The sequence below is a fragment of the Panthera pardus genome, unplaced genomic scaffold (genome assembly GCF_024362965.1).
Source record: "Panthera pardus isolate Hobbes unplaced genomic scaffold, ASM2436296v1 HiC_scaffold_24, whole genome shotgun sequence".
NCBI classification, from domain to species: Eukaryota; Metazoa; Chordata; class Mammalia; order Carnivora; family Felidae; genus Panthera; species Panthera pardus.
The window spans coordinates 39,640,617-39,660,176 of NW_026526810.1; the positions used below are offsets into that span (position 1 = coordinate 39,640,617).

A 19,560-nucleotide genomic window follows, 5' to 3' on the forward strand; every position below is an offset into this window, starting at 1 on the left:
TAATATCTGAGATGCTCCATTCAGTCAGAATAAGAGGAGTCAGGGGCTGCAGAATAGCTGGATGGGCAGGATTATTTACACTGTTGGGGGAATCGACAGGGCAGTGGGCACAGCTCTGTACAGGCGACAGCACCCACCTGCAGTGAACCAAAGAATTCAGTAAAGAGCTGCACTGGAGAGCTGCACTGAGGTGGGGGAGGGGGGTAGGCAATGTTGCAGGAACCCACCAGGGCTGCCAAGGGACCCAGAGGAATAGCAATAGGAAACCAGGACCAGCTTTAGGACCAGAGGCACAAAGGGGAGGTATGGTCACCCAAGTCCTGTGGGTGCTGGAGTCACGAGTCTCCACAGGAGCCACAGCCCAAAATGTTACATGAAGCATGGAGTGACAAGAGGGAAATACCCAACCCCCACCTGCTCCTATGGGCTGACCCCGAACAGGGTGGCCATAGGTCATGGAGGAGGCAGTCTTCAGGCAACAGGGCAGAGGATGTATGTGAGGACAAAGAATGAGCAACATAGGTCCCTTCCATGGAGAAGTAATTCTTTCCTGTAAAATGGGGACCCTGGTACCTGCAGTCAGCCTGTTGTCGATCAAGAGAGATCATGTGTAAATGCTGATTGTTGGAGAACCCATTTTAGTTTAGGTACAAGGAATAAACAGGGAGTATCTGTTTATTCTCAGTTACTAACACACTTCCCATTTTGCCTTGTTCTGCAAGTGGGCAGTTTGGATTTCTCAGCACATCACCAGCAGCAGGCATATTAATTCTCTCAGTGTTTATCACTGACCCACACCCACCCTTCTATTTCAGAAACGGGTCCCAGGCATGACAAGTTCTACCTCCTCGAGCAGTTTCCAGCCATTCACCTTGCTGTTTCTTGGTGGACAAAGAGCCAAGCTCTGGAGCAAACAAGGGAGTCAAAATAATGGGAGAGTCAAGATTCCTGCTGGGTGACACCATTTATTGAAAGGCAACCTTGCTTTATCCAGTTCACGCACATGGAGGTAGATGTGCCTGAACGTCTCTTCCCCATGACAAACCAAAGCAATCAGACATACCCAAAAGCTGTAGCCCAACAGAATAAGCCTCTTGCCTTTGTCAAATGACACTCTGAAGCAGGAAAAAAATTATAAAGATATACGATGATTGTCTCCTCGGCATTGCATTTGGCCACGTATTTGTTTATTAAATAAAATATTTTTTTCTTTTTAAGCTAGCTAAAGAAAATATTCTTGAATAGGGTTAGTTCTTAAAGCAACAAACAGAAAAAAATGAGTATATAATAAAATCAAATGATAGCATGTCAGAGCTGGAAAGGACCTTGCACCATGGTCCTCATTTATTCCAGGCAACCTCTGGAGCACAGGCTCCATCAAGGTCACCCCTGTCAAGGTCACCAGGGCAAGAAGAGCGAGGACTTGAAAACGCTTCTCAAGTCCCAGTCCAATGTTGTTCCCAGCCCGCTACACCACATGCTTCACTGCTAGAGCCATTCTTATGTAGGGTGATGTGTTTGTTAACATCTACAGCGGCCCATCTTTTCCAGTAAGGATTCAACCCTTTTGAATGGTGATCTCTGTTCTCTTTTCATGGGCACCTTTGCTTCTTGCAGCCAGACTCATGGCTACCACAAGGAACTGGCAAGAAAGAGAGACAGTGACTTTCTCACAAAGCAAGATGGACACTCACCCCCAAAGTTCTTGCATCTCCGGCCTTTCTCATCTTCCACCTGCAGTTATGAGTGAGCTGAGGCATTTTTAGGCAGACTTCTTGGCAAATTCTAAGGATGGTGGAAGAAGCAGGGAAACCAAGAATATACTGAGGGTCGAAGGGAATTCCAGTGAACCAGGCTTGTTGTGTCCCCAAGAGCACAGAGGAGCTCCAGGGCTAGGTAGGGAGGGGCTCAGCCTCTGTGTTCATTTGTATGACTGCTGTCATCACCCTCTTTCCCCTAACTGCACTCCAGGAGGGGATTTTGGTCTGCTTTATTCGCTGCTGTATTCCCAGGGCCAAGGACTGTGCCTGACACATGATGGATGCCCAATAAATATTTGCTAAATGAATGAATAGCTAAAGGGAAGAATCTCTCCACACCTCAAATAAGTAATTAGAGGCAAGAACCACTCCAAGCCAGCAGAGGTGGAAAAGGGTTTGACTCAACTGGGGGTTGGGGGGGATCCTGGGGTAGGGGATGGTGACACCTGCCCTTAAACCCAACTGATTACTCTGAATCCCGCTCAGTGGGCTCTGTGACCTCAGGTAGGTAGCACATTGAAACACCCTGCTCCTCTTGGTAACTGTCATAGAGTTCTCTGGTCCACAGGCTTCCCATCTATTAGAATGCCTGGGGACACTGTCAAAGCAACTGAACACTGTTCTCTCTGCCCCATTGTGTGTGTGTGTGTGTGTATGTGTGTGTATGTGTGTGTGTGTGTGTGTGTGTGTGCGTGTGTGTGCGCATACACACACATCTTACAGTGTTCTCTCCCTGGCGTGGCCCTCCTGAGCTGTTGGTTCTACACTCTGGCCCTCACCTATAGGGGCCCAACTGTGACTGGATTTGGCCTCTGGCCATACCTGGGAACAATCAAAGTGGGAGGTGACACTAGAAAAGCCAGGAAGAAGTACTGGGATACTGCATGTTCCTGATTCCACGTTCCCTATAATGCTGTCCCAGCAACATGGTCTCGCCACAGACCTCAGTGAATCCCAATTACAGTATGCCTGGTGCTGGCCAATGTCCCTCTGTCCCAGGAAGCTGGGAGGAGCCTTCCAGTTTGTACAGAAACACCTCCTGTCTGGCTTTCATGTTTTCCCTTGCTTTTCTGACATAAACTCGAAATCCTACTCAATCTGCCCCTTGTCTACACATCCCCCCAGCTTTCAAGAACTTCCTTCTCTTCCTTTCTCTGCATACCCACACATGCCTGCTTATCTCCTCTCCTCCCCTTCCCTGTGACCTTACTGGACACCACCTTTTCTTCCTCACATGGTTGTCCAGGAGCCTTGTCCCCACACCATCCTACTCCCCATTAAGCAACCCTAGGCAGAGGAGGCTACTTGGAGGCCTGACGTGGGCAGAGGGAGGAAAGAACCAATAAGAAATGACAGTAAGACCCCATCCCTCTAGAAACTACATCACTTGCCAAAAGCCTTACTTAAAAGTCTCCCTACCCCAACTGTGGTAAAGACATTGCAGTTGGTGACCAGGAATTGGTCTCAGCAGGGTTCAGAAATGACAACAAAATTCTAGATAAAATAAGTGAGCAGGGCCACAGATACAAGTGATGCTCAGACTTTCTCTCCCTCCATTAGTTATTTACTAGGACCACTTGAATTTCTCTTCTCAGAATTAATTGTCCCTTAACACCACGACAATTCCTTTTTTCCAACTCTCATGTCCAAAGTAGTCTGTATTCTACCCTCTCTCTCATCTAGGTCTTAATAAAAATCTAATAGCTCCATGTTTTAAAAAATAGTAAGCTAGAAGTGTGGAGTTTACAAACAAGCCACCCTACATAGCCTCTGTAATATTCCACAGGGCAACAGAAGCAGTCCATGAGAATCTGGACTAAAATATGTACAGTTTATACATCCTCTCTCTCCCCTGCACAATTGCTGTTAGATAATAACTAGCACTTTGGACCCTTTTCTTTGGTGGGGGAGGAAGGAGGGGCAGGAGCAGCACTGCAAACGGTGCCAGCAGATGGCGGTGCAGAACCCGGGCTTCCGCCTGCCAAATCATATTCTCCAAACCCTGCAATGAGTGGTGGCTCCTCTGCCTCGGGAGTCAACATTTAACCTGCAGTAGCCACCTGCCTGAGCTGGGAGAGGCGTGCTACCCCTTAGAGACTCTGGGAGGACCGCGACGTGGAGGAATCAGCCTGTCCTGTGACCAGGGGACGCCGGGTCTCTGTTCCGCGTGGGCGCTGCCGCTCCCGCTCCCAGCTGCATGTGTGCAGCTAGCTGCAGGTCCCCACTGCAGGAGGCTGGCTGAGGGTCTCCGCGAGGCATGACGGGCCACCTCCACAGCCCTGGAAGGGGACTCAGATCTGGCTGATGGCAGTGCTGTCCTTGGGGAAAGTGTAGCTCAGCGGCGCCTCATGGAGGCTCCCCCCGTCCGTGCTGAGGTCATCATCGTCCGTGTCGTCCAGCACCTTGCTCGGCAGCTTCTTAAGTCTGCTGAAAGAAGAGGGGGCATGTTTCCAGGCCCTGGGCTGCGATTCATCTCTGTTCAGGGGATGAAGGAAGGGTCTTGGGTTCCTGTCTATCCACCCCACTGGCTGGCAGAGAAGCCCACAGGCTGGTGTGCACCTGACAGTTCCTTCAGCAGCAGGGAGCAAACTGCCCGTGGCAGGCTGGTGTTGATAGGAAGGGCTGGGCAGGGCTGGGACAAGTTGGGTAGTACTGATTTTTCCTTTTGCCTCAAACTACGATATGTCTCGTCAGGGTGCTGTTGTTGATCCACGCTCCCCCTTTTTTTAAAATTTTTTTTTAACATTTGTTTGTTTGTTTATTTATTTATTTATTTAGAGAGAGAGAGACAGAGCACAAGTGGGGGAGGGATAGAGAGAGAGGGAGACACAGAATCCGAACCAGGCTCCAGGCTCTGAGCTGTCAGCACAGAACCCGACACGGGGCTCGAACCCACGGACCATGAGATCATGACATGAGTCGAAGTTGGAAGCTTAACCGACTGAGCAGCTCAGATGCCCCCGTTGTTGATCCCATCTTAAATTTTGGTATCTTGTTTACCATGGGCTGTTGGCATTTATTTTTTATAATATTGCATTAATTATCTATCTTGATTACTGAGATTTTTGGTGCCCCCTTAAATGGTGCACCCTAATGTCAGCCCTGGGGCCAGGTTCTTGATAGAAAGGCCCTGTTTACAGGATTCTTAACGGGCTGGGGTCTTCTGTCCATTTACAAGAAAACCACCTATGCCGCCAGCATAGTCAGCCTCTGAGAAAGGCTTAGCTATATGGATGAACATGAATCTAATCTCACCCTGCACCCCAGTGACCTTGGGGCAGGTAAAGTGACCCCCACCCCCAGTCCCCTTATCACAGCAGGGGAGCTTTAGAAATAGCTCTCTCCTGAGATAGTCTAGTCTTCATGAGGATATGAGCCCAAACCTTATCTTATTTCTCCCTACAAGCAGGAGTCCTAAGTGCTGGCCTAAGAGCTGCCTTCTCCATGGTGGTATGAGCTGGGCCTCCTGCTTTGAGCCTTGGTTACCCCTTATGGCTAAGAGGGATGAAGTGCCCAGCTGACATCAGGAGACTGGTTTGGGGATGACACATATGAGACCCGAATGAACAGATGGGGTGACCCAAGTGGATGCAGCCACTCTCTAGGATGGGATGACCCCTCAAGGCGACAACAAGGAACTGGCTTCAGACACCAGGAGTGAGAACGCCCTGAAAGCGCCAAGTTCTCCTCAAATGTCAGAGGAATCACGGTCCCCACGGGGCCACCACGCTCACCCACCTTAGGTCCTTCTTCATGGAATTGAGCTGTCCCTGCAGCTGCTCGTTGACATCCATCTGTTCCTCCAGCTCCCTCTGCAGCTTCTTTTTGGAACTTTCTAGTCTGTCAATTTCCTCCTCAGCCTCCTCCACCTGTCGCTTCATTGCTTTCAAGCGCAAACTCAGCTGCATTGGGAGAGAGGGCAGGTTGGGTGCTAGCTGGTCGCCCAGTCCAGCCGGGAAAGAGAAGAGTCCAGCACAGACAGGCCAGCAATCCAGCCACCATCTCCCCAAGAGACCGAGAGATGGCAAAGGGAGCAACCAGTCTCAGCTCAGGGGCTAGGGCTTACTGAACCCCCTACTGAAGTAGGCTACAAAGGCCACAATGCTCTACGATGCACCTGCGGCGAGGGGAAGAAGGGACTCAGCCTCCACAACTCCATCACCCTCCTACCTGGGGTGTAAAATCCCATCTGGGAATGAGGGTCCCTCACCTGGTCCTTCTGATCAGTCAGGGACAGGTGCTCATCGTCCACCTGCATCACCAGCTCCTTCACCTTCCGCTCCAGCCGTCGGTTGCTGAGCTGGAGGCTGGCCCGCTCCCTGGAAAGGTGGGGGGGGGGGGGGGGGGCGGAGAATGAAACCCTCTCATCTCAGCCCCTCAGGAGGCCCAGGGCAGTCTGCGGAGGAGGGGAAGCTCCAGCCAGGCAGCCTGGTCAACGTGATGGTTAGGGTGGGAGAACACGACAGTATGGGACGAAGGGGCTGTTCCTGGACAGGTGAGGGAAAGGGTGCCCTATGAAGGGGAGTGACCCGCCTAAAACCACAGAGTCAGCAACAGGCAGAGCTGGGACTGGAGCTGCCCTGAGTTCTTCCAGTCCCAGACTCTACTTTTACAGCAGAGGGTCCCTGACTGCCAGGGTGTGAGCATCACGGGTCTCAGGCTGCCCCAGCCCGGCCCCAAAGTCCTACTGAAAAACCGATAGTGCACAGTGCCGTATGCACACGCACCTCACCCCTTCCAGGAAGGTGAGGGGCCAAGAGTGAGAACGGAGGCCAGTAAAGCTCAACCCTGGTGCTGACCCCCAGGCTGTGACCTTAGAGCTAGCTGCAGAGAATCTGCTGGAAATGAGTGTGGCCCTCTGATCCCAATGCCTCCCACCCACTGTGGGGGTCCCGCCAATCTCTGAGATGGCACTTGCCCTCTGCTCCAATACCTCTGGCCCCCGGGGCAGAGTCAACCTCCTGCCTCTAAACCAGCTCAACCTCAGTAGCTTATGAGGCAGCGTGGTCTGGTAAGGGGTGGGGAGAGGGGCAGCCGCATGGTGGGGAAGCCGGGGACTCAGGAGTAGGCTGCCTGTGCTGTCGTCCTGCTGATGTATATTCAGCCTGGTTACCTTCCTCAAGCACTCACTGGGACGGGTCTCGGTTTTCTCATCCATTGTACCTGCTCTACCCTCCTCACGTGAAGGCCCATGAGGACAAGAGACACAAATGGGAAAGCACTCTGCAGTGTGACCACCACTACGTGCCAGGCCTCTGCACCGCAGCTGGTCCTGGTGGGGCTCACCTCTCCTCGCTCTCCAGACGGTCCTCCAGCTCAGCGATCCTGGCCTCCATCTGCACCACCAGCCCCTCTTTGCTGGACCTGTAGGAACCTTCCAGGTGGATAATCCGGCTCTTTAAGTCCTTGTTCTAGAATCAGACGGGGGTGCTGTGAGGGGTGTGTGTCTGCCGCACTCTCTGTGCAGGTTTATAGGGTGGAGCCAGCATTTGGTGGGCATCTGTGATAAGGCTGCCTTCCGTGACAGGGTGCATGGCCCCAGGGGACCTAGGGAAGCCAGCAACGTCTCCAAGGAAACAAGAGCACTCAGCTCCTGGCAGGCCAAGAGAAGAGGTTCTACCACGTGCCTTAGGAGCCCAAGTGAAATCTTTGGCTGTCCTAGGACTCCTAGATGTCAGGCAAGAGGCATGGCCTTGTTCTTCTGTCAAACCTATCGGGGGTGGAGGAGGCAGGAAAAATAGGCTCCTCCGCCAATAACATACATAGTATTCAGTGAAGAATTTACGTCAACGGCATGTAAGAGAAATGATTCAAATAAGCTTTGAGCAACTCACAGCTTTTTCATTTCTTTTGCGTTAAAATTTAGCCCTCTTAGGATCCAGAAGACACCACCTGCAATTTCTCCTCCCCAAGCTGCTCAACCTCCAAGCAGATTTAATATCACTGGGAAAACCTCTCTGGAAAAGACTTTGGGAACACCTCCACCTCTCGGGTGGGTTATGTCCCAGAGTTCTTTGGATGCCATGCAAAGACGACCCTGTTGGGGGTGGGGGGGGTGGTCTAGTCCAAAGCCAGCCTCACCTGTCTCTCCAGGGAAATCTTGTCACACTCTAAATCCTGCTTGACAGCTCTCTCCTGGAGTAGCTCGCCCCTCATCTGCTCCATCTGCACCAAGCAGAACAAAGCCAGCAGTGAGACAGGCTGTCTCTAGATCCTTCAGGCTCAAATGGTTCCCGGGTACCAAATCCTAACTGCCAAGCCAGCTCCTCTTCATCAGGCCGTCTCCTCTTGGGGGCAGGAGCTGTTTCGCAGATACTCTTGGTTTCGTGATGATTGCAAAGATAATGACACAAAAGGCAGTAATGGTCATAGCAAACCCTGCTGCTATGGACTGAATTATGTCCCCCCTGCCCCCCCCAAAAGATACAGACTCCTTGTATCTAAGATATGACCTTATTTGGAAATAGGGTTTCTACAGAGGTAACCAAGCTCAAATGAGGTCATTAGGGTGGGCCCTAGTCCACATGACTAGTGGCCTTATAAAAAGGGGAACTCTGGACAAAGGGACAGATATGCAGCCGGAAAAGATGGCCATGTGAAGAGAGACACATGGAGAGAGAGGATTGGAGGGAGACATCTATCATCAAGGAATGCCTAAGGGCCAGAAAACTGCCAGAAGCTAGGAAGAAGCAATGGAGCGTCTCCACAGGCCCAAGGGGAGTATGGTTCTGCTGACACTTTGATTTCAGACTTTTGGGCTCCAGGACTGTGAAATAACACATCTGTGTTGTTCTAGGCCACCCCATTGGGGGCATTTTGTTACAGCAGCGCTAGAAAACTGGTACACCTGCTTAGCACTCCACAAGCACTAGCCTGTTACGTCCCCACAACACCCCCAGGAAGTAGGCAGTACTATCTCTGCTCGGGGCACCGGGGCTTAGAGAAGCTCATGAATTTGTCTGGAGACCAACCACTCCAGCTAGCTCGCCCAGGACCGAGGATGTTCTCAGGACACAGGACTTACGATGCTAAAACTGAGTCCAAGCAAACCGGGATGAGTCAGTGATCCAACCTGACCAAGATCTACAAAACTAGTAACGGGGGGCTGTAGTATTCATCTGAGTTCCTGACTGCTGCATTACAAGTTCAAAGTTCAGAAAAGGCTTCTACTACAGTTAGCATACCTCAGAATGCTGCTAGATTTCTCCCTTCATGTGCCACCAACAAAAGTCAGCAAGAATACTGGGCAGCTCCCGGTGACCTGGCAAAGCCTAAATGCTACCGAGGATTTCTTCTGTATTAAGAGAAAATGAGGCTAGCTGAGCAGCACCCAGAAAGAAGTCCTATCGCCTGCCTCTGTTTCCCATTCCCAGCGGGCTTTAGGCAGCAGTGAAACAAGCACCAGAGGCAGAGGCCCCAGACCCTGTTCCCAGGACTGTCCAGCAGAGGGCAGCCTGAAGAGGCCAGGAGAACTGACAGGGGAAATAAAACCCACCCCCTCCCCTATAAGGTGGGGGTTCAGCCTGGGTAAGAGGTGTACGCACGGGAGTGCCTGGATACCTGGGGAGCATCTCTAACAATCTCACCAGCCTGGCCTCCACTGGGATTTTCATCACCTGCACAAGCACCTGAGGAAAAGAAAAGCTCACCCCTCCCCCCCCATCTGCCTGGAAAGCAAGACCCGGGGGTCCCAGGAATAACAGGAGACACGACCCTGCTGGGCCACACTTGCATCTCCTCCCTTCTCCCACGGTCCCTGCACTGTGCGTATGGTATGTCTGGCTTGGAGTGGGTGACAGGGAGTGCCGAGGAATAAGGCAGGCGATAGGCAGGGCCTGGACATGGAGGAGGCTGGGACTCTGCCCACAGATGAGGGGGTATCTGTGCAGTCAAAACAAAAAACATTCACATTTTTGCATTTCTGACTGGCAGGGTTCAGAATTTTACAACAGGGGACACTGATGCCCAGGGCAGTTATACATGTGACTGGAGACAACAGGACTAGAACCCAGATCAAACCTACTCACAGCCCACGACTCCACCTGCCCTGGCTCTCTGGACCAACCTGCAGAAAAGGCTTCAAATGGATCTAGGGTTCGCATGCAGCTGTCTTGTAAAACCCAAGGGGAGAAGGCAGTCTCCTTAGGGCATCCTTGCATACAGTAGGGGAAAATGCCAGCAATGCAAAGGGTCAGCAGGCAGAGCGTGGAGAATTCTGCCTCGTGACCTGGCTCCCTCCCTGCATGGCCCCAGAGCCCTTGAGAATCACATGCTATAAAGGTGCTGGAATATTCCTGTAACTGCCACAAGAGCACAAAGTGCACAGCTAATGAATGCGGGCTCACAGCCCACTCGGAGCGGGGCCTTTGCACACACCACACCATGCACGGAGGGTGTCAGCACGGCCGGGCCACGGGACTGCAACGTGCCTCCCGGGCGGAAGCGTCGCGTTCACGCCCCTGGGCAGAGGCCAGGACTCCACTGAGAATGCGGTTAAACTGTCACTGTGATGGGAAGTAATTACACAGACGAGCAGTGGCCGCCTGGCTCTTCTTCTGGCTCCAAGTTCACTTGTGTGTGACCTGAGTCGCCTCACCTTTGGGAGGCAGACTCGTCTCTACAACAAGGCACTCGAACAAAACAGCCTGTGAAGGCTCTTCAAGGTGGCCAAAAGCAATGTACAGTGAAAGCACATTTTGGTGGCTCTGCCACCCTCTGTGGCTCTCCTGAGGAAGCCAGAGGCCCCTGCCCCCATCCCTGCCACAGAGGAGTCACCCCATCTCTCTGGACTCTGAGGAGTGTCCCCGGAAAAGGCTTGCCCTGTCAGGTGCCAGTGAGCGTGTGTCTGTGAACACACCAACTTGCCTGCTGGGGAACAGCGGGTCTTAGGATGATAGGATAGGTCAGGATACACTACACAATCAGCCCCAGGACGCTTAAGACCAACGCAGGACCTGCCCTCAGTATAGCCGTGTGGGGGACAAAGGAACCAGTCCTGTATATGCAGCACATGACAGAAGTCACAGCCCAAGCTCACAGGACCGGGGAAAGAGACCCTCACTTGCAACCTACCTGAGAGGTCTGAGGGGAGCAGGAGAGGGAATAGAGCTTGCCAAATCAGGGCCACTGGTGAGTCGAGTGGCAGGTGGGAAACAGGACGGGCTGCTGGAGGAATTGCACACACAGGGACAGGGGACAAGCAGGTTAAGAGATGGGGGACAGGGAGCAGTCACATAAGGCCTGTCAGAACAGGTGACAGGAGCAAGCATGGAGACTGCACTCACTAAAGGAAATCTTGAGCATCTTTACAGTGCTGTCTCATTTTGTCCTCACCGCTCTGGAGGAGGTAGGTCCTGTTAATAGCCCCATCAGTCCCTGGAGCCCAGGAGAGGCTGTGGACACAAGTACGGAGACTGGGTGACACCAGCTGAAGCCATGGGACTGATGAGACCCCCAAGGTGAACTGTATGACGAGGACCCAGAAATGTGCCCTGGGGAGCATGCTCCCCCAACTCCATTAGGGGAGGCCGGGAGGAAGCCAGGGCACAGCCCTGTCCCCAAAGCCAAGAAGGGTGAGGATTGAGGAAGGTCAGGCATAAGGAAGCCCAGGAAAGAGCACCTGAGCAGGACAAGAAGTCCACTCTGGAAGGCTCAGCAGAGGGGGGAGCCCAACCACAAAAACTGGGAAGGTGCGGGGCATGAAGAGGTGGGTCAATACCTCTCCTTGAACTCCAGCGGTGACAAGAGTCACCTACAACTGGAGGGCTGGGGACGTGAGGTTCCCCAAAGAGGACTGCCACAGAGGGGCCCCAAACCTATCAGCAGGCAAGGGTGAGAATCACGGAGGAGAGGAAAATTCTAGATGCTGGACAGTAACGAGAAGGGAGCCGGGCAGGGAGACTGACCGTGTACGGGGAGGGACAGGATGCAGGCCCGGTGCCGGGGGAAGCATGGAGTAGGAGAGACCGTTCTCTGAGTCTCTGAGAGAGCATAATGCAGGACTTAGGGGAGGCAGGTGCCTGTAGCTCAGAGGCATGGAAGGGAGGAAGAGAGTGAGGGAGGGGAGGAACGGAAAATTATTTTCCCCAAGTGTGGATTAAGGAAGAACTGCAGGTTAACAGTTGCTGTGAGATGTAAGGCCAAAAAGTACCAAAAGACAGTAATAGGCCAGCAGAGCAGAGGCAGAGGTCTCACTGCAGCTGTTTACAGCATCTGCTTTTAGGGGGTGGGTGGTGACTGCTACAGCTATGCTCCAGGCCTGAGGACCGAGCAGGGACATACCAAGAAGCAAAAAGCCCCCGGTGACAGGCGCGGTGGGGCAACTCCAAGTGTCCTGGGCACGTGTGGGCCCTTCAATCCTCCTAGCACTCTGTGAGGCAGATGTTATCACCCCATTTTCCAGGTGGGAGGTTCAGGAACTTCGGAAGCAGTTTTGGGATTCTAACCCAGGCTTTCTGGCTAAAAATCATTCACTCCTTTTCTTCCTCTTAGCACATGTGGGAAAACCCCCGTCTCTCAATGAAGGGCAAATCCCACAAGGAGAGAGCATTCTGGCGGGAACTTCCACAGAGGAGTGAGGCAGACAGTGCCAGGGAGGGACTCGAGGACCACCAAGGGGCCATGCAGTGCTGAACCCAGACCGGGAGTTCAAGACAAACCTGCAACTTAAAGACGCAGCCGGTGCCCAAAGCCTTGTTCCCTCAGTGCCCCTTACTGGAAAATCTGGGTCCTACCAGGACACGGGCCTCCCAGTGCAAACGAACACTCAGAGGGTCAGCATCCCAGAGGCCTCCACAGGTTCAAGACCTCCCTGGAGAGCCCAGGGCAAAGGGTGATACTCCAAAACAAACAAACACACAAAAAAACCCGAAAAACAAAAACAAAACAGTAATTATTTATACTTCACCACATCCCCTCAAACGATGACTATTAAAATGCAAAATATTTGCACTTAATAAAATGCACTATTAAATGCAAAATAAATCAGAGCAAAGAACAGGAAGGAACAAATGTGCAACCATAAAACCTAACAGTTAATGTGACCGGGCCATCAATTTTTCTCGAGTCTTTTGCAATCCAAGGCTTTTAGCAGGCAGGACAAGTTTTCTTCGGTTCTTCAGAAAGAACAACCTGACAGAAAATTCCAAAATAAATCCACTGCGTGGAGCATTATACAAGGAATACCATGTGAAGTGACGGATGCCACTCCCAAGGCTGGGTTTTAGCTCTGCTCAATACAGTGATCTCTAGGATGGGCCCAATGACTTGAGAAGATTCTAGATCAGATCCTTCTTCCTCTCACCCACACTGGCAGGAAAGGAAAGGAAAGAAAAGGGGAAGGGGAGAAAAGAAAAGAAAAAAGAAAAAAGAAAAGAGAGAAGAAAAGAAAAGAAAAGAAAAGAAAAGAAAAGAAAAGAAAAGAAAAGGAGAAAAGCCTCTGGCTTGGCCAGCTTCCTCCTTTGGACTAGAGAAGTAAATCTGAGTCTGGGAAAATACTTCTTTATAGAAGTTTAGTGCTTCATATGCTGTTTACCCTTCAACTATACTAAATAGACCAAATAAAAACTTCCAATCAAATTAGAAACAGAACAGGAGCTGAAAGCAACAGTTTATCACAGCTGGACTGAAGGAATGCTAAACCTAGAACATTCCAATCGGAAATAACAGTATCAGACTCCAGTGGGGTTTATGTCAGAGGCACCCATGACCTGAGCCAGCGCTCAGGATTAAAAGCAGCTGCTCCGGGTTAACAAGAAGCCAAACATATTTATGACTGCTAATAACAATATTTCATCCCATCACCTATGTTTACCACTGGGCTGTAAAGGGCCTTGTGACCTACACTCCTGGCTGGTGTTAAAAATACCAGGAAGATCCTCAATCATAAGAGAGGAAAATCATTATTAACCAACTATACACATTGGGTTTGGAGCAGCCCATACAGCAGCAAGCAGTTCCGAGAGTAGGATTGTTTTAATTACAAGGAAAAAAAAAACCCATTTTGATCCTTCTGTCACTGACTACAAAGGCGTACCATATCCTAGAGGATGCATCATCCTGGTGCAGACTGAGGAGCAGACTGGTGCCCACCACCTGGGAATGACTGCACAGGCCTGCAACCTTATCCACTGGGACTTATCCTATAGTTGCCAAGGCAACAGCAAAGCCTCACTCAGCCCCTAGAAAGACCATAAAGCCACCCAAAGCTCTCCAGTTGTTATTTTTCCTCTTGTCTGGCAGCTGCCCATGTCAGATCAATCACCTTTCCACTAGGCTGGGTTACCTTGGCCTCTGTGGACAAGAAAATGCCTCTCCATTTAGGCCCAGCCCTACTGTTAACTGTTGGTACTCAACCACCAGCAATGACACAGCAATGCCCAGTGAGCTAGAACATCAGCCTGACACATTTAAAACCAATGCTGGGCCTCTTTCACTATGTAAATTCTGGACTCACAGGACAATCAAGAGAAGATCAGGTGAACATAAACCCTCATCCGTATTAAGAGACACCATGGCTTCATCTTTCACTTGGGAATAGAGCCCCTAAATGTATTTGGGGGAGGGGGCAGGTCTTTACCAGTCTTAGTCTAATGCTGGGATGATGGGAACAGGTGGGAAGCAATGGCTTTGGAGCCAAATCCTAGGTTCCCCTCTTACAAGCTTCATGACCCTGGGTGGCCACTTACTCACAAGGCCTGGAAACAGCGACAGAAAGCATGCACAGCACAGGGCACAGCGCCCAGCACTTAGGGAATCCTCAGTAAAGACAGCTATTGTAAATGGTTTTGGAGGAAAGAGAGCAAAAAGGATTTCTCTGGATTTAAACAGACCAAACCCAGTAAAATATCCACCATTTAAATGAATTTTCCTTCAATTTACAAGTTAGAAACCTTCCTGCATATGGTGAACCCATATTTGGTTTCAAAAACAGAAACCTCTGTTTTAAAGAATAAGCTGTCACTTTATCAGCTCTAAATTCATCCCTCTCCTTCCTGTTAGCCACATAGGAAAACAAAACACAAGCATCCAAAAGTTTGAAAAAACTTTTCTATTAGGATTCCCTGAATCCATCAGTCTGAAAAATAACATCCTGAGCATGTATGGAAAAGGCCTTATTAGAGTTCATAAATAACGTGTCCAGCACTTGTTGAGTGTCAAATGTATGCATAAGAGGAGGGGGAAAAAAACACGGAAAGGATAGAATGTTTGATCTCAAAACTGCCTTTCCTATTTTCTGTCCCTGGAAAAAGCCCAGTTGAGCTTCCTCCTGGTCTCCCGTTCACCTGTCCCAACCCAATCACATTAACCTTCTAGAATACTATGTAAGCTTCTCTGTCTGCTCCACAACCTTCGATGGCTCCCCACTGCCTTCAGGATAGGGTCCATTCAATACCCTCAACCTGCCTCTCCAAATTTATCTCCTATTATTTCCTTATGGAAACCAGAAACCTAATCAAGCCATAGCAGTCCATTCATTGCTCCTTGAAACACTGCAAATATCCTACTTCCCAATCTTTGTTCACACCATCCATTCTATCTAGGATTCCCTTCCCACTCCTTGGTTTGTCTAAACCTTACCCTTTCTTCAAAACTAGCCCCATGGTCTTCCCTGCTATGATGGCCTTCCTCTAAGAACTCCCATGGTCACCCCTGCTATGATGGTCTTTCCCTCATTACCTGCCTACATCTCACACTTGGCATTGAGTATCTGCACTTTTTCTTGTTAGTTACCATTTCTGGGGGCATGGTCCATCTCTTTAAACACAGCACTCAAGGACAGGGACCACTTTTGATCATTTTGCAGCCTTACCACCACATGCTACTTATGCACACAGTAGGTATCCGTCATACGTTACAGGCACTGGAAGATAGAACACTGGGGAGTCAGGAGATCTAAGGCAACTAACAACTAACTGGCTGTGTGAATTGGCAAGATCGTGGGTGGCCCTAGGCCTCAGATCTCTTGTGCACTGCACGAGAAGTCTGGGGAGAGGAACTTGGAAGTCCTTGCCAGATCTAAGATTCTCTGAAATGGGCTGGCCATTTACTGATACTTCCGGACAACTTTTTTCCCCCGAGCTTTTCCACAAAAGCCTTCCCACTAAGACTAGGGGAAAAATGAGAGATGTTTGGGGGGAAGCGAAATTCAGAAAGGGAGCTTGTAAGAATGCAGGATTTAAGTAAGAGCTGTAACCTTTTCCTTTTCAATTTAGAGAGAGCAAGACCCAAAAAGTATAAATTCCCCATGTCTTCTCTTTTCAGAGCCTGATAGCAGTTTGCTGAGCATCCAGGGCTGACATTATAAATCAGCTTGGAGATATGAGACAGGCACCATTTCCTGTTCTTTAGGAGATGTCCCTGTTAAGGAGGTGTCATAGGTTTGAGGGGGCAGAGAAGAAGGCATCTTAGTTTTGGAAGTTTCCCCTTTCTCTGATTCTGGCAGGAAGGCAACAGGCACATGGCCCTAGACGTTAAAGTAAGTAGATTGAAATCAGGATCCAACCATCTATACCCTTCCTTGGAGCCTTTAGGAGAGGGGGGAAAAAAAAAAAGGCTCAGATTAACCTTGACATTGACTGAGAATTAAATGTTTTCCAGTGAGGCAGGTATTTGGTCAACCCATTTCTCTGCACTATGCTTCCTCATGAATCCAGAGGCAGCAAAGGCCAGAAGAGGGGCCCTGGGCACTGGATCAGGAGACAACACTTCAAGTCAGGAGTTTTGTTTTGTTTTGCTGTTGTTTTTTAGCAATTCCTACATCAATTTGAACATGATGCTCCACTCTTCCGCTTAAAACAGATACCAGGCTTCACCTTCCCTCCCTACCTCAGAGAGGGCAGGGCGCAGAAAGGAAACAGAAGAGGAAAACAGAACGAACAGGACAAAGACGCTGGAGACAGCAGAATCCTCTCTTCAGACTTGCAGCTCAGACACAGGGAAGGATGGGGAATTAAAGAGTGTCTCAGAGACTTGGTTATATGCAGCCAGTCATGGCACCTCAATGTTAGAATTTGGAGAAGCCTCCAGGAATCTCCTGAACAAACAGCCTCACTTTCATAGACTTTAGAGACTGCGCTCAGAGAGGCTAGGACTTTCCTGGAGCTCCCTGGGGCTGTTGCAGGAGTCAGGCCCTGGACTCAAAGTCTGGTGCTCTTTCCAGCAGTTCTATGCCTCCCGTGCTCAGGTGAGAGAAGGAAGAAGGGGCCAAAAGAAACTGATTTAAGCGATCGGTGTTCTTAGTTTTAGGCCATCAGCTGAGCAGAGGGAGGCAACCACTTTCTGTGTCACTGGGTCTGTGTTTTGGTTTTGGTGTAAAACATGGGGTCTGGGAGTCTGTTTTCCCTGCCTGGTTAGGGACTGGATGACAGACGTTCCCCCCATTCCCTGAATACATCATGAGAAGCATTAGCAAAACAAATTCATGGCCACTTCTGTTATCACGAATGCTCAGCAGATCCTGAAATGCCCTGTGGCAATGTGGCCGCTCAGCCAAGCTGGCAGGAACATGTCACCAAGCAGCTTTTATACCAGTGTAGGAACTTAACAAAATGCAGACTTTAGCAAGAACCCATGAGGGCTCAAGTGTCAAGGCTGGGCTCCCCATCTGGACTTCAGATTTTCACGAGAGTCTTCTCTGAGCTTCTGCAGCTCCGGCTGGTTGGGCTACCAGCCCCCTAAGCAGGATGCTACCAGCACAGCACAGAACACGCAGGCAGAACTGAATCTGAGCTCAGTGGGAAGGGAGGACGGAGCCTCGGATTGCAAGTTCTTCACTCTCAGAAGCAAAAGAGCAGGACTGTCGTGCTTGTTTGCAAAGAGCCTGTCAGTAGGGAAACAGTGGCAAATGGAGAAGAAGCCAGTGATTCCCCTCTGACTCTGAAGAGGAGCTACCAGCTTGGAATGGCACTGTCCCCAGTCACTGGCACCTCCAGTTTTTGGGCATCCTGAGGCGGTGCAAAGGTGGCGCATGTGGATAAGTAGAAGAGTGAGTGACCTGAGGAAAGTGCTGCTTTGGATAAAGATTTTGCCCAAATTAACTTGCCTTTCTCAGATTTTTCATTTTAATCCTTTATACAGATATTTTTCTCAATTATACGCAGCATCATCCAAGGCTTTTAGGTTTTGTTTGCATTGTTTAATTAAGAAGGTGCCCAAAGCAAGTCGAGTGGCAAAGAGCTTTCCAAATGTCTACGTACAGCTTCTCCAGGACCATGTTCAGCCCAGCATACAACTGAGTTGTCACTGAGAGTACATCCCTTCAGGTTTCTACAGGCAGCCACATGTATCATTTGTAAATGAAAGGCTGAGATTAGAGAATACAGGTTCTCTTCAAAACTGCCACTGCATATTTTGAATCCTGTCCCATAATGGTTCCATGTGTGATCACTCTAAACTTTTTTTTAATTAAAAAATGGGAAAAAAAATTCAGAACCCTTGGGATTACATGGAGTGTAGTGTGGGAAATGAGTTCTATTATCTACGGTGTGAGGACAGAGAGAACTGCCCCTGCTATCTCCAGGTGCTGCTGTAGGGATAGATCAAAGATAAGGGGAATTCCTTCCCTTTGAAAACTGCAAAAAGCATTCACTTGGAAGGGACTGTTATTGTATGGTGACTGCTTCCTAGGTGTCTCTATTGCTTCTCAAAAGAAAAGTCTGCACCACATCACTCACTTTCCATGGCACTAACAGTGTCAGCCACAAAATTTCACGCAATTGTTTGTTGAACTAATAATTCTTAGAGCCTCTGCTCTAAAAGCACTTTGCCCATCATGGCCAGTAGATTGTTCCCCATAACCACTCTGGAAACTTCCACCTTGCGTGCTTTCAGTTATACGTTATATCTCTGTCTTGGTGGCTTACTATGGGGAAGACTACTCAGTCCTCCATCGTTTCCAAAGGGCAAGAATTTTCTTCCCTCCTCTGGCCAAATCCGTGGGTTTAACTTCTCACATTTCCTTTTTCACGAAGGACAATCCATTCATCATTCAACTACACACAGTACCTGTTCCCTGCTCCGAGTGATCCTCTCAGACAGCAAATCCGAATTATTTCTTTCTTCTTCCAGTTCCATCTCCAGCTGAGACACCTTGTCCTAAGAAAGAAGGAAGACACAAACACGCCCAATGGAACTTGCGATGACCCGGGTTAAGGGCAAGTACTGCCCTGTGGAAAGAAAACCTCAAGGGAAGATCAAAGCAGGGGATCCTCAGCGTTTGGGGAAAGGACGTGTCTATTTCCCACAATGCCCAAAAAACTGTGTTTTATTGCTTTCATAAGGTAAAATGTAATTGTGCATTTCTAAAATACATATTATCCCAAACCCTAACATAAGCACTAGGGATATTTTAACATGTTTCCTTCATGTCTTTTTCCCCCCCTCATGAATCAAAGATCTACCTAAGATCTACCTAAGGCTAAGGTCTCCAAGTTACCTGTTAAAAGGGAATGTGTGTGCTCAGCTATCATCCAAGACATACTTCTCTAAATATTCCAAGCTCTAGACAATGCTTTTCTCTCTCTGCTGCTCAGGGTTTCCTAAACCTTGCAGGAGTAAAGTCTATGACATACTTTTGCACCTGCCTGTTTCTTCTAGGGAACCTCATGCACTTTGCACTGTGGAGTCCCAAATCTGCACCAGAGTAACACAGAGACAGTGGTGGTCCATTCTGTTAAACCAGTCATTACAGAAGAACTGTCATCTCTTTCTTCCTTGCTGGGCCTTCATTTAACACCACGGAGTGCTAAGAGAAAAGCATTTCGAAGTAGCTGTGTGTACAAAAAAAGAGGCTTCTAACACA

The 19,560-nt window shown here is 49.7% G+C and overlaps 1 protein-coding gene across 4 annotated transcripts in view; it reads right to left on the minus strand.

Annotated features, from left to right (window-relative positions):
- Window positions 1–945: 945 nt before the first annotated feature.
- Window positions 946–19,560, minus strand: part of CGNL1 (cingulin like 1) — a 157,480-nt gene continuing 138,865 nt past the window's right edge. For 3 of the 4 annotated variants that reach the window (XM_053889032.1, XM_053889033.1, XM_053889030.1), the window contains 6 exons: window positions 18,765–18,854; window positions 7,842–7,925; window positions 7,047–7,171; window positions 5,971–6,079; window positions 5,499–5,662; window positions 946–4,187 (listed from right to left, as the gene is read on the minus strand). In XM_053889032.1, coding sequence (XP_053745007.1) covers window positions 4,052–4,187; window positions 5,499–5,662; window positions 5,971–6,079; window positions 7,047–7,171; window positions 7,842–7,925; window positions 18,765–18,854 — 708 coding nt within the window. In that variant the 3' untranslated portion in view covers window positions 946–4,051. The remainder of the gene's footprint in view (window positions 4,188–5,498; window positions 5,663–5,970; window positions 6,080–7,046; window positions 7,172–7,841; window positions 7,926–18,764; window positions 18,855–19,560) is intronic. The other variant, XM_053889031.1, reaches the window with a different exon arrangement.